The sequence below is a fragment of the Coregonus clupeaformis genome, chromosome 19, assembly GCF_020615455.1.
Source record: "Coregonus clupeaformis isolate EN_2021a chromosome 19, ASM2061545v1, whole genome shotgun sequence".
NCBI classification, from domain to species: domain Eukaryota; kingdom Metazoa; phylum Chordata; class Actinopteri; order Salmoniformes; family Salmonidae; genus Coregonus; species Coregonus clupeaformis.
Window position 1 is genome coordinate 2157138 of NC_059210.1, and position 14091 is coordinate 2171228.

At 41.8% G+C, this 14091-nt stretch overlaps 2 protein-coding genes across 6 annotated transcripts in view; one reads left to right on the top strand and one right to left on the bottom strand.

The window, feature by feature from the left end:
- The window catches only part of LOC121554286 (ankyrin-2-like), a 130990-nt gene that overhangs the window by 8129 nt on the left and 108770 nt on the right, over nucleotides 1-14091 (bottom strand). The window lies entirely within an intron of this gene.
- LOC121554287 (dentin sialophosphoprotein) lies at nucleotides 1243-10345 on the top strand. The gene is made up of 2 exons (XM_041867781.2): nucleotides 1243-6676; nucleotides 9593-10345. The coding sequence occupies exons 1-2, from the start codon at nucleotides 6467-6469 to the stop codon at nucleotides 10343-10345; spliced, it is 963 nt and encodes a 320-aa protein (XP_041723715.2). The 5' UTR covers nucleotides 1243-6466.

The window sequence follows — 14091 nt, forward strand, 5'->3', positions numbered from 1 at the left end:
AAGTCTGGCGAGAATTCAAAGGCTTCTGCAGATCCAGGTGTAGCAGACTTGGAAGCGAACTCAGGACCCATCAAGGTGGTGGTTGTGACCTGACCCTTATCTGACAGAGGGTCACTGAAGACTGGAGAAACTGGACTCATATCAGTGGGGGACACCTGGCTACACTCAGAGACTCTCAGAGAGTGGCGTCCGGAAAACACGGCCTCGTAATCTGATGGCACCAGGAATTGGCTCGACATCGGCGAAAATAACTCACCCGAATGAGTCTCCTCGAATTCCTCTTGTGTACATTCACTCCAGTCTGAGAATTCCTGAGTGGCAGAGTCAAATACCTTTAGTTTAGGTGTCACTGCTCTATGGGTAGAGAACGGGTCTTGTTCACTGATCTGCAATGGGGTTGCTATCAGAGGTTCGTAGCCTGTGGCTCTCTTTGTCTGCTTAGTAGATGCTAGACCTGATACGCTGGTTTCTTGACTCAAGTCTAATATTGCCCTTTCCTCATGTAAAGTACTTTCCGTTATCGTGGTAGACTCTAATTTGCTTTGCATCTTTCCATAACTGGTCTTCAACTGTATTTCCTTGGCTGTTTGAGACAGAGCCTGGAAGTAAATGTTGACATCACTTGAACAAGGATACTTCAAATGTGTTGTTACAGCAAGTCAGTTGGCATGCTCCAATAAAATCCCATCAACAAACTGCATCACATGAGAGTACTTGCTTGACTAAGGTCTCGTTAGAAATGTTCTCCCACAACACCATGTCACATTTAAATCACTGCAATAACATTGGAGAACAAACCAAGCAATTCTAAAGGTCAACATCACAGTGCCCAACAAAGTTACAGTAATAGCAATATGCTTCCACACAAACTTACTAAGAGCTCAGATGAGTCAGAATTGGTTAGTTACATCACACACCATCCAAGTGCATTGTGATCTTACAAACATTCCATAGATACACTCCATTTTGCCGAAACCCATTGGTGAATCCAGACATCCATTTCGACCACACAGTGTTATTGTCATCCTCCATTAGAATTGGGAGTTATTACATCATTCCATAGCACGTGCAAAGTCAGCTTTATCGTGCTCTCTCTCTTACCCTCTGTGGGGCTTCCTGGGTTTTTATTGAATCAGCACTGAGGCGCAGGACCTCTACTTCTTCCTCTCTTCTGTCCTGGACCTTCACTGGTTGTTGCTTTACTGGGACATCTTTCTGGACCCTTTTGACGTTTTTCAAACCAATAGTGGCTTGGGGAGTTGGGATGGTTTCAGCATGCTCTGAACCATGCTTTGTCTGTGCCTGTTCCGTAGATGTAGTAACCATTTCTGCTACTAGTCCACTAACCCTTGGTAAGCCTTGATCTGTCGTGGTCATTTGTCCCTGCTCTATTTCAAATTCAGTGGCTGGAACTGACAATAGAGTAACATCCAAGGTATTTTCCTTGGGCGACATTGGGATACGCTCAGACGTTAAAACAGATGTCACATGACTCAACGTACCTGCTTTAAATGTCATTGTTTCTGTACCTGTAATAACTAAACTTAACTCTTCATCTGATGCACCTGATTCAGGAGACTGCTGCCTTCGGGAGACATCGGCCCAATAATCTACAGGTAACGCTATGAATACAGTGTCTGATGACACAGATTCAGGTGAAGACGTTCTATCACTAAGGGCCCGGGGTTCCATGAAGTACTGAGATAATATCCTCATAAACTCTGGCACTGGTGAGTCAGGCGATAGTCGTCTATTCCTGCTGACTGATTCTAGGGAATCAGGTGAGGATGGCCTACTCTCTAATGCTGACGATGATATGACCATTAGATCATACTCAGAGCCAGAAGACATTGATTCAGGTGATGATGACCTGTGTTCTATTGTGGCATACTCCATATTACATGAATCCATACCTGACACACCTGATATTGTATACTGAGGGATGGGTGAGTCTGAAGAAAGAGACCTATTGTCATTGATCTCATGCATTGATTCAGGTGAAGATGATCTAACCTTATCCATTGACATCGCTGATTCTAGGGACATGGTTCTGTATTCAACAGACTCAGGGGATAACGGTCTATCCTTCTCAACTTGTTTCTCTAATAACACAGATTCAGGTGATGATATTCCAACATCTGCCTTTAACACCAATGTTGCAGGTGATATGGGTCGGCAGTCAGGTAATGACTCAGGTGATCGAGGCTTATCCTCTGTCTCTGATACAGACACTATGACCCATCCATCTTCAGAGTCTGATTTGGAGTGAGGGGAAGCTGATCTGTGACCTGTTTCAAATGTATACTCAGATACTACTTCTGCAGCTGGTGATTCAGGTACAACTATATCAGATACGCTTGGAACACTAGGAGCGCCATCATGATCAATCTGGACTGTCTCAGTTGTAGTTTGTGAAGGTTCCACTTGCCAATCTGGTAGAGCTTCTGTGCTGAGCTCAGTGCTACCTTGAGCAACTTCTCTCTCCTCTGGAGTAGTCTGTACGTACTCTATACTCTCAGACAAAGCTACATCATGATCGATCTTGGCTGTTTCAGTGGTAGTTACTGAAGGTTCCACTTGTGGACCAGGTAGAGATTCTGGACTGAGCTCAGTGCTACCTAGAGCATATTCTTCCTCACCAGGAGGAGTCTCTACATATGCTTCGCTACTACCAGTATACTCCAAGAAGCCGGTTTTACTCAAGAAGGTTTCTCCTAAATATTGGGGGTCATGTATTTGAGAGATACGCTTCCAAAGTGTTGCTGGTCCATGTTCATCAGCTGATGCCACTGATTCAGGCGTTACTGCTCTGTTGTCAGGACAGGATTTGTCAGAATATACCAACACGAATTCCATGTCTGATGTTATTGATAATGGGGATGAAGACCTATATCCTGTTTCTACTGTGGAAGACCCAAGTGCGATCTGTGTAAATTGTGGAATTGGTGACTGAGGTGACAAAGACCTATGCCCATTCACTGATGCTACTGATTCAGGTGAGTCTGGTCTCTTCTCATCAAAGACCGATTCAGAAATGAGTGGTGCATATTCTATATCTGAAGCCGCTGATTCAGGGGATGAGGACCTACATCCAATCATTGAAACAATAGACTCTCGTAATGCCTGTCTAAACTCAGGTATGGGTGAATCAGGTGACAGTGCCCTGTATTCATCTACAGATGCTATTGATTCAGGTGATGCAGGTCTATTCTCAAAAAGCATTGAGTCATGTAAGATGAACTCTGTTTCAGATTCCATATCTGAGCATACTGATTCAGGCGATGCTGATCTATTCCCTGTCACTAGTGTAGTAGTTTCGTGCTGTGTGTACTGGGGTACTGGGGAGTCTGGTGACAGAGCTCTAAACTCATCTACTGATGCCGTTGAATCAGGAGTGTCTGGTCTATCTTCAATCTCAGAAATCAGAGGAGTGTATTCTGTTTCAGATTCTGTTTCATAATCTGCCAATGATTCAGGGGATGAGGACCTATATCCAATCATTGAAACGATAGACTCTCTTAATGCCTGTCTAAACTCAGGTATGGGTGACTCAGGTGATAGCGCCCTGTATTCATCTATAGATGCTATTGAATCAGGTGATGAGGGTCTATCCTCAAAAAGCGTTGAGGCACAAAAGAATAACTCATTTTCAAATTCCTCATCTGACAATACTGATGAAGGTGATGAGGATCTGCTTCCTGTCATAAATATGGTTGGTTCTGGGAAATATTGTAGGTATTGTGGTAGAGGAGAGTCTGGAGACAGACACCTGTACTCATCCACTGATGCTGTAGATTCAGGAGAAGATGATCTGATGTTTGTCAGTAACACGACTGATTCAGGTGACATGGGTCTATACTCTGATAAATACTCAGGTGATAGGGGTCTTTCCTCTGTATCTGATACTACTGACTCAGGTGAGTCTGGTCTCTGCCAAAAGGCAAACACCTCAGATGAAGGTCTGCCTTTATCTGTGAATATTGTCGAAAAAATATCAGAAAGCTCTAATTCGTTGTTTGACCATACTGATGTTAATGATCGTGGTCTATCTTCATAGAATAACGACATTAAGGGCAGAGTCCCACATTCCATATCTGAGCACATTGATTCAGGTGAAGTTGACCTGTATCCAATAAAATGTGGAATAGATTCAGGTAATGGCGGCCAAAAATCAGGTATGGGTGAGTCCGGTGAAAGCGCCATGTATTCATCAACTGATGCTACTGATTCAGGTGATGAGGGTCTACCTCTCTCTGAAAAGAGTGTCAAGAAGATGTCAGAAAGATCATATTCATCATCTGACAATACTGATGCAGGTGATGATGATCTGCTTCCTGCCATAAACAGAGTTGGTTCTGGGAAATATTGTAAGTATTGTGGTAGAGGAGAGTCTGGAGACAGACATCTATACTCATCCACTGATGCTGTAGATTCAGGTGAGTCTGGTCTCTGCCAAAATGCCAAAGTCTCAGATAGTATGTATTCCATTTCGGAAGTGCCTGAAATCACTGATTCAGGTGATGATGATCTATATCTATATACAGAAGATGTAACAAATTCAGGTATTGCCTGTCTGAACTCAGGTATGGGTGAATCAGGTGATAGTGCCCTGTATTCATCTACAGATGCTATTGATTCAGGTGATGAGGGTCTATCCTCAAAAAGTATTGAGCCATATAAGAATAACTCTGTTTCATATTCCATATTTGAGCATATTGATTCAGGTGACGCTGACCTGTATCCTGACATAAACAGAGTTGGTTCTGGGAAATACTGTAAATAGTGTGGTAGAGGAGAGTCTGGAGACAGACATCTATACTCATCCACTGATGCTGTAGATTCAGGAGAAGATGATCTGATGTTTGTCAGTAGCATGGCTGATTCAGGTGACATGGGTCTATACTCTGATAAAGACTCAGGTGATAGGGGTCTTTCCTCTGTATCTGATATTATTGACTCAGGTGAGTCTGGTCTCTTCTCATCAAAGACCGACTCAGAAATGAGTGGTGTATATTCAATATCTGAATCAACTGATTCAGGTGATGATGACCTGTACCCAATAGTTGAAATAGCAGATTCAGGTAACACCTGTCTAAACTCAGGTACGGGTGAATCAGGTGACAGTGCCCTGTATTCATCTACAGATGCTACTGATTCAGGTGATGCAGGTCTATTCTCAAAAAGCATTGAGGCATATAAGAATAACTCTGTTTCAGATTCCATATCTGAGCATATTGATTCAGGCGATGCTGATCTATTCCCTGTCCCTAGTGTGGTAGTTTCGTGCTGTGTGTACTGGGGTACTGGGGAGTCTGGTGACAGAGCTCTAAACTCATCTACTGATGCCGTTGAATCAGGAGAGTCTGGTCTATCTTCAATCTCAGAAATCAGAGGAGTGTATTCTGTTTCAGACTCTGATTCATAATCTGTCAATGATTCAGGGGATGAGGACCTATATCCAATCATTGAAACGATAGACTCTCTTAATGCCTGTCTAAACTCAGGTATGGGTGACTCAGGTGATAGCGCCCTGTATTCATCTATAGATGCTATTGAATCAGGTGATGAGGGTCTATCCTCAAAGAGCGTTGAGACACAAAATAATAACTCATTTTCAAATTCCTCATCTGACAATACCGATGAAGGTGACGGGGATCTGCTTCCTGTCATAAATATGGTTGGTTCTGGGAAATATTGTAGGTATTGTGGTAGAGGAGAGTCTGGAGACAGACACCTGTACTCATCCACTGATGCTGTAGATTCAGGAGAAGATGATCTGATGTTTGTCAGTAGCATGACTGATTCAGGTGACATGGGTCTATACTCTGATAAAGACTCAGGTGATAGGGGTCTTTCCTCTGTATCTGATACTATTGACTCAGGTGAGTCTGGTCTTGATTCAATAAAGAATACCTCAGAAATTAAAGGTGCATATTCAATATCTGAAGTCACTGATTCAGGTGATGAGGATCTATATCCAATAGAATATGTAACAGATTCAGGTAATTCTTGTCTAAACTGAGGAATGGGTGAGTCAGGAGTCAAGGACCTGTATTCATCTACAGATGCCATTGAGTCAGGTGAGCCTGGTCTCTGCCAAAAGGCAAAAGCCTCAGATAGTATATGTCCAATTTCTTCTGATTTCACTGAATCAGGTGACGATGGTCTGCTTCCGGCCATAAACATTGTTGGTTCTGGGAAATATTGTAAATATTGTGGAATTGGTGAGTCTGGAGATAAAGATCTATGCTCATCCATTGACTTCACTGACTCAGGAGAATCTGATCTTAACCCACTCTCGGTTGATAACATTTTACTTAATTGTTCTGATTTCTGTACATTCTCTATTGTACTCCCACAATACTCAAACATACCTGTTTTACTAGCAAAGGTTTCTCCTACGTATTGGGGGTCATGTATTGGAGAGATCAGCTTCCAACGGTCTGCATCGTACACAAGTTTGTAAATGGGCACTCGTATGACTGATTCTGATGGTGAATGGGCATATTCAATATCTGAAGTCACTGACTCAGGTGACGACGATCTACATTCAACAAAATATTCAAGTATATTCTGTCTAAACTCAGGTATGGGTGAGTCAGGTGACAGTGCCCTGTATTCATCTACAGATGCTACTGAATCAGGTGATGCGGGTCTATTCTCAAAAAGCATTGAAGTAAATGAGAATAACTCAGTTTCATGTTCCAAATCTGACAATACTGATACAGGTGACGATGATCTGCTTCCTGTAATAAACATGGTTGGTTCTGGGAAATATTGTAGGTATTGTGGTAGAGGAGAGTCTGGAGACAGACACCTGTACTCATCCACTGATGCTGTAGATTCAGGAGAAGATGATCTGATGTTTGTCAGTAGCATGGCTGATTCAGGTGACATGGGTCTATACTCTGATAAAGACTCAGGTGATAGGGGTCTTTCCTCTGTATCTGATATTATTGACTCAGGTGAGTCTGGTCTCTTCTCATCAAAGACCGACTCAGAAATGAGTGGTGTATATTCAATATCTGAATCAACTGATTCAGGTGATGATGACCTGTATCCAATAGCTGAAATAGCAGATTCAGGTAACACCTGTCTAAACTCAGGTATGGGTGACTCAGGTGACAGTGCCCTGTATTTATCTACAGATGCTACTGATTCAGGTGATGCGGGTCTATCCTCAAAAAGCATTGAGGCATATAAGAATAACTCTGTTTCAGATTCCATATCTGAGCATATTGATTCAGGCGATGCTGATCTATTCCCTGTCCCTAGTGTGGTAGGTTCGTGCTGTGTGTACTGGGGTACTGGGGAGTCTGGTGACAGAGCTCTAAACTCATCTACTGATGCCGTTGAATCAGGAGAGTCTGGTCTATCTTCAATCTCAGAAATCAGAGGAGTGTATTCTGTTTCAGACTCTGTTTCATAATCTGTCAATGATTCAGGGGATGAGGACCTATATCCAATCATTGAAACGATAGACTCTCTTAATGCCTGTCTAAACTCAGGTATGGGTGACTCAGGTGATAGCGCCCTGTATTCATCTATAGATGCTATTGAATCAGGTGATGAGGGTCTATCCTCAAAAAGCGTTGAGGCACAAAAGAATAACTCATTTTCAAATTCCTCATCTGACAATACTGATGAAGGTGACGAGGATCTGCTTCCTGTCATAAATATGGTTGGTTCTGGGAAATATTGTAGGTATTGTGGTAGAGGAGAGTCTGGAGACAGACACCTGTACTCATCCACTGATGCTGTAGATTCAGGAGAAGATGATCTGATGTTTGTCAGTAGCATGGCTGATTCAGGTGACATGGGTCTATACTCTGATAAAGACTCAGGAGATAGGGGTCTTTCCTCTGTATCTGATATTATTGACTCAGGTGAGTCTGGTCTCTTCTCATCAAAGACCGACTCAGAAATGAGTGGTGTATATTCAATATCTGAATCAACTGATTCAGGTGATGATGACCTGTATCCAATAGCTGAAAAAGCAGATTTAGGTAAAATCTGTCTAAACTCAGGTATGGGTGAATCAGGTGACAGTGCCCTGTATTCATCTACAGATGCTACTGATTCAGGTGATGCGGGTCTATCCTCAAAAAGCATTGAGGCATATAAGAATAACTCTGTTTCAGATTCCATATCTGAGCATATTGATTCAGGCGATGCTGATCTATTCTCTGTCCCTAGTGTGGTAGTTTCGTGCTGTGTGTACTGGGGTACTGGGGAGTCTGGTGACAGAGCTCTAAACTCATCTACTGATGCCGTTGAATCAGGAGAGTCTGGTCTATCTTCAATCTCAGAAATCAGAGGAGTGTATTCTGATTCAGACTCTGTTTCATAATCTGTCAATGATTCAGGGGATGAGGACCTATATCCAATCATTGAAACGATAGACTCTCTTAATGCCTGTCTAAACTCAGGTATGGGTGACTCAGGTGATAGCGCCCTGTATTCATCTATAGATGCTATTGAATCAGGTGATGAGGGTCTATCCTCAAAGAGCGTTGAGACACAAAAGAAAAACTCATTTTCAAATTCCTCATCTGACAATACCGATGAAGGTGACGAGGATCTGCTTCCTGTCATAAATATGGTTGGTTCTGGGAAATATTGTAGGTATTGTGGTAGAGGAGAGTCTGGAGACAGACACCTGTACTCATCCACTGATGCTGTAGATTCAGGAGAAGATGATCTGATGTTTGTCAGTAGCATGACTGATTCAGGTGACATGGGTCTATACTCTGATAAAGACTCAGGTGATAGGGGTCTTTCCTCTGTATCTGATATTATTGACTCAGGTGAGTCTGGTCTTGATTCAATAAAGAATACCTCAGAAATTAAAGGTGCATATTCAATATCTGAAGTCACTGATTCAGGTGATGAGGATCTATATCCAATAGAATATGTAACAGATTCAGGTAATTCTTGTCTAAACTGAGGAATGGGTGAGTCAGGAGTCAAGGCCCTGTATTCATCTACAGATGCCATTGAGTCAGGTGAGCCTGGTCTCTGCCAAAAGGCAAAAGCCTCAGATAGTATATGTCCAATTTCTTCTGATTTCACTGAATCAGGTGACGATGGTCTGCTTCCGGCCATAAACATTGTTGGTTCTGGGAAATATTGTAAATATTGTGGAATTGGTGAGTCTGGAGATAAAGATCTATGCTCATCCATTGACTTCACTGACTCAGGAGAATCTGATCTTAACCCACTCTCGGTTGATAACATTTTACTTAATTGTTCTGATTTCTGTACATTCTCTATTGTACTCCCACAACACTCAAACATACCTGTTTTACTAGCAAAGGTTTCTCCTACGTATTGGGGGTCATGTATTGGAGAGATCAGCTTCCAACGGTCTGCATCGTACACAAGTTTGTAAATGGGCACTCGTATGACTGATTCTGATGGTGAATGGGCATATTCAATATCTGAAGTCACTGACTCAGGTGACGACGATCTACATTCAACAAAATATTCAAGTATATTCTGTCTAAACTCAGGTATGGGTGAGTCAGGTGACAGTGCCCTGTATTCATCTACAGATGCTATTGAATCAGGTCTATCCTCAAAAAGCATTGAGGTAAATGAGAATAACTCAGTTTCATGTTCCAAATCTGACAATACTGATACAGGTGACGATGATCTCCTTCCTGTTAAAAATATGGTTGGTTCTGGAAAATATTGTAGGTATTGTGGTAGAGGAGAGTCTGGAGACAGACACCTGTACTCATCCACTGATGCTGTAGATTCAGGAGAAGATGATCTGATGTTTGTCAGTAGCATGGCTGATTCAGGTGACATGGGTCTATACTCTGATAAAGACTCAGGTGATAGGGGTCTTTCCTCTGTATCTGATATTATTGACTCAGGTGAGTCTGGTCTCTTCTCATCAAAGACTGACTCAGAAATGAGTGGTGTATATTCAATTTCTGAATCAACTGATTCAGGTGACGATGATCTGTATCCAATGGTTGAAAAAGCAGATTTAGGTAAAATCTGTCTAAACTCAGGTATGGGTGAATCAGGTGACAGTGCCCTGTTTTCATCTACAGATGCTACTGATTCAGGTGATGCGGGTCTATCCTCAAAAAGCATTGAGGCATATAAGAATAACTCTGTTTCAGATTCCATATCTGAGCATATTGATTCAGGCGATGCTGATCTATTCCCGGTCACTAGTGTAGTAGTTTCGTGCTGTGTGTACTGGGGTACTGGGGAGTCTGGTGACAGAGCTCTAAACTCATCTACTGATGCCGTTGAATCAGGAGAGTCTGGTCTATCTTCAATCTCAGAAATCAGAGGAGTGTATTCTGATTCAGACTCTGTTTCATAATCTGCCAATGATTCAGGGGATGAGGACCTATATCCAATCATTGAAACGATAGACTCTCTTAATGCCTGTCTAAACTCAGGTATGGGTGACTCAGGTGATAGCGCCCTGTATTCATCTATAGATGCTATTGAATCAGGTGATGAGGGTCTATCCTCAAAGAGCGTTGAGGCACAAAAGAATAACTCATTTTCAAATTCCTCATCTGACAATACTGATGAAGGTGATGAGGATCTGCTTCCTGTCATAAATATGGTTGGTTCTGGGAAATATTGTAGGTATTGTGGTACAGGAGAGTCTGGAGACAGACATCTATACTCATCCACTGATGCTGTAGATTCAGGTGAGTCTGGTCTCTGCCAAAATGCCAAAGTCTCAGATAGTATGTATTCCATTTCGGAAGTGCCTGAAATCACTGATTCAGGTGATGATGATCTATATCTATATACAGAAGATGTAACAAATTCAGGTATTGCCTGTCTGAACTCAGGTATGGGTGACTCAGGTGATAGTGCCCTGTATTCATCTACAGATGCTATTGATTCAGGTGATGAGGGTCTATCCTCAAAAAGCATTGAGGCATATAAGAAAAACTCTGTTTCATATTCCATATTTGAGCATATTGATTCAGGTGACGCTGACCTGTATCCTGACATAAACAGAGTTGGTTCTGGGAAATATTGTAGGTATTGTGGTAGAGGAGAGTCTGGAGACAGACATCTATACTCATCCACTGATGCTGTAGATTCAGGAGAAGATGATCTGATGTTTGTCAGTAGCATGACTGATTCAGGTGACATGGGTCTATACTCTGATAAAGACTCAGGTGATAGGGGTCTTTCCTCTGTATCTGATATTATTGAATCAGGTGAGTCTGGTCTCTTCTCATCAAAGACCGACTCAGAAATGAGGGGTGTATATTCAATATCTGAATCAACTGATTCAGGTGATGATGACCTGTACCCAATAGTTGAAATAGCAGATTCAGGTAACACCTGTCTAAACTCAGGTATGGGTGAATCAGGTGACAGTGCCCTGTATTTATCTACAGATGCTATTGATTCAGGTGAGTCTGGTCTTTGCCATAAGGCAAATGCCTCAGATAGTATATATTCCATTTCTGAAGTACCCGAAGTCACTGATTCAGGTGATGATGACCTTGTAGTTGAGAAAGCAGATTCAGGTAATGCCTGTCTAAACTCAGGTATGGGAGAGTCAGGGGACAGTGGTCTATGCTCATTGACTGATCCTATAGATTCAGGAGAGGAAGTTCTAGTGTCAATACCCAGAACTATTGAATATTTTGAGTCAACTACTTCAACTTCAGCATCAGATACTGATTCAGGTGACAATGATCTATGATATGATTGAGCAGTTTCAAGGAAGAATAGTGAATATTGGGGTATGGGGGAATCTGGGGATGAAGATTGACATGCTTTCAATGACTTCACTGACTCTGACGAATCTGATCTCAAAGCAGACATTATCTTAACTGACTCAGGTGAGAGCGTATATTCAGACTCAGAATCAGGTGAGAGTGGTCTGTCCTCGGTAACCTCAGTTGATGAAGTTTGATTTTCTCTTTCTGCTGTCTGCACATACTCTATGATACTCTCAGCATACTCAAACATACCAGTTTTAGGGGTTTCCCCTACATACTGGGGATCATGTATTGGAGAGACCAGCTTCCAAAGCTCTGCATCGTACTTAAGTTTGTATACTGGCACTCTTATTACTGATGGAGGGACATGTATACCTTCATCAGATACTGTTATTGGTGACACAGATGGTTCTTTTGGAGTTTGGGCTAAATCAGGTACTGACAGTCCTTTCTGAGTTTCAGGTTTTCTCGATTCAGGAAATAATTGGGGTGTGGAGTTGAATATTATTAGTGGACTTTCAGGGACATCTACACCTGATTCAGTTACTGTTACTGGTGACACACAAGGTACCATGTCTTGGTCTTTTGAAAGTGAGCTATGCTCAGGTGATAAGGGTCTATTTTCAATAGCTGCAAATCTTGAATCAAATATCTCAGAAACCTCATCATCTGGTAACGATTCAGGTGACGATGATCTATGTTGAAACTGAACAGCTTCACAGAACAATGGTGAATATTTGGGTACAGGGGAATCTGGTGATAATGATCTATTCATTGTTCCTGTTGATCCAGGGGATGTTGTTTTAATATCCTTCAACAACATTAGTGACGAAGATGACATGGGTCTATACTCTGATAATGACTCAGGCTTAGAGTCCGACTCCTCAACTGGAGAATCTATTGACAACGATTTATTTTCAGGTTCGGTTGTCTCTTCATACTCTATTCCTTGTCCAGCATACTCAAACACACCTGTTTTACTACAGTCAGTTTCTCCTACATATTGTGGGTCATTTATTTGAGAGATAAGCTTCCAAAGCTCTGCATCATACACAAGTCTGTATTCGGGCACTAGTATTGCTGATGGAGGGACATGTATACCTGATTCAGATACTGTTATTGGTGACACAGATGAAGGTTGAGCTAAGTCAGGTACTGATAGTCCTTTTTGAGGTTCAGGTTGACTAAATTCAAGTAATGGTGCAGTTGCGGACTCGGTTAATATTGGTGGACGTTCAGGGACATTTATACCTGATTCAGTTACAGTTATTGGTGACACACATAGTACCATGTCTTGATCTTCTGAAGGTTGAGCTACATCACTATTTGCTGATAGACCTTCATGAGATTCAGGTTTAGTAGATTCAGGTTTTGCTGGTTTAGGTGCAGTTACAACTTCTGCAGGTTTCGTTGGAGGTTGGTTTGTAAAATGTAATACAGACTCAGATAACGGTTTTACAGCAGGAATTTCGGTCACTGATTCAGATGCTGCCTCAGTTTCGGAGGACTTTGATTTTCGTTTTTTTGTTGACGATGGATTGAGTTTTGTTTTGCCCTTTTCAGTAGACCGCTGTATATCTAGCTGTATATTTTGCATGTCTGTTGAATTAGCAGGTTCTGACATTACAGGGTTAGGTTCAATAGTGTCAAGTGATTCTGCTGTCAATTTGTCATTTTCTGGAACAAGTGTCGTAGATTTTGGCAACTTCACTTTGGTCACAGATGGAGAAACAAGGGGTTTAGAGGATTTCGATTTAGTCAATGCTGAATACGTTATCTCCTTTTCAAAGTCTAAAGCTTCAGGTGAATCTGATCTATGCTCTGTACCTATAGACTGCAGAGACATTGGAACATATTTAGTGTCTGATGATACTGATTCAGGTGAAGAAGATCTATGATCAACAATAGAGTCTGGTAATATGTGCCAAAACTGAGGTATAGGTGAGTCAGGTGATAGCGCTCTATATTCATCTATTGATGCTATTGATTCAGGTGATGAAGGTCTATCCTTATAAAGTAATGAAAGTAATGGTGCAGTTTCATAATCTATATCTGAAAATATAGATTCAGATGATGATGATCTACAAATCTTCACTAAAGCAATGGGTTCCGATTGCCAAAATTGTGGAATTGGTGAATCTGGAGACAGAGATCTGTGTTCATCTACTGATCCTGTAGATCCAGGTGATGATGCTTTGATATCGTTCAGTAACATCAGTGATGTAGGTGACATGGGTCTATACTCTGATAAAGACTCAGCTGACAGGGGTCTTTCCTCTGTATCTGATACTATTAACTCAGGTGAGTCTGGTCTCTGCCAAAAGGCAAAAGCCCCCAATAGTATACATTCAGTTTCTGAAGTCACTGA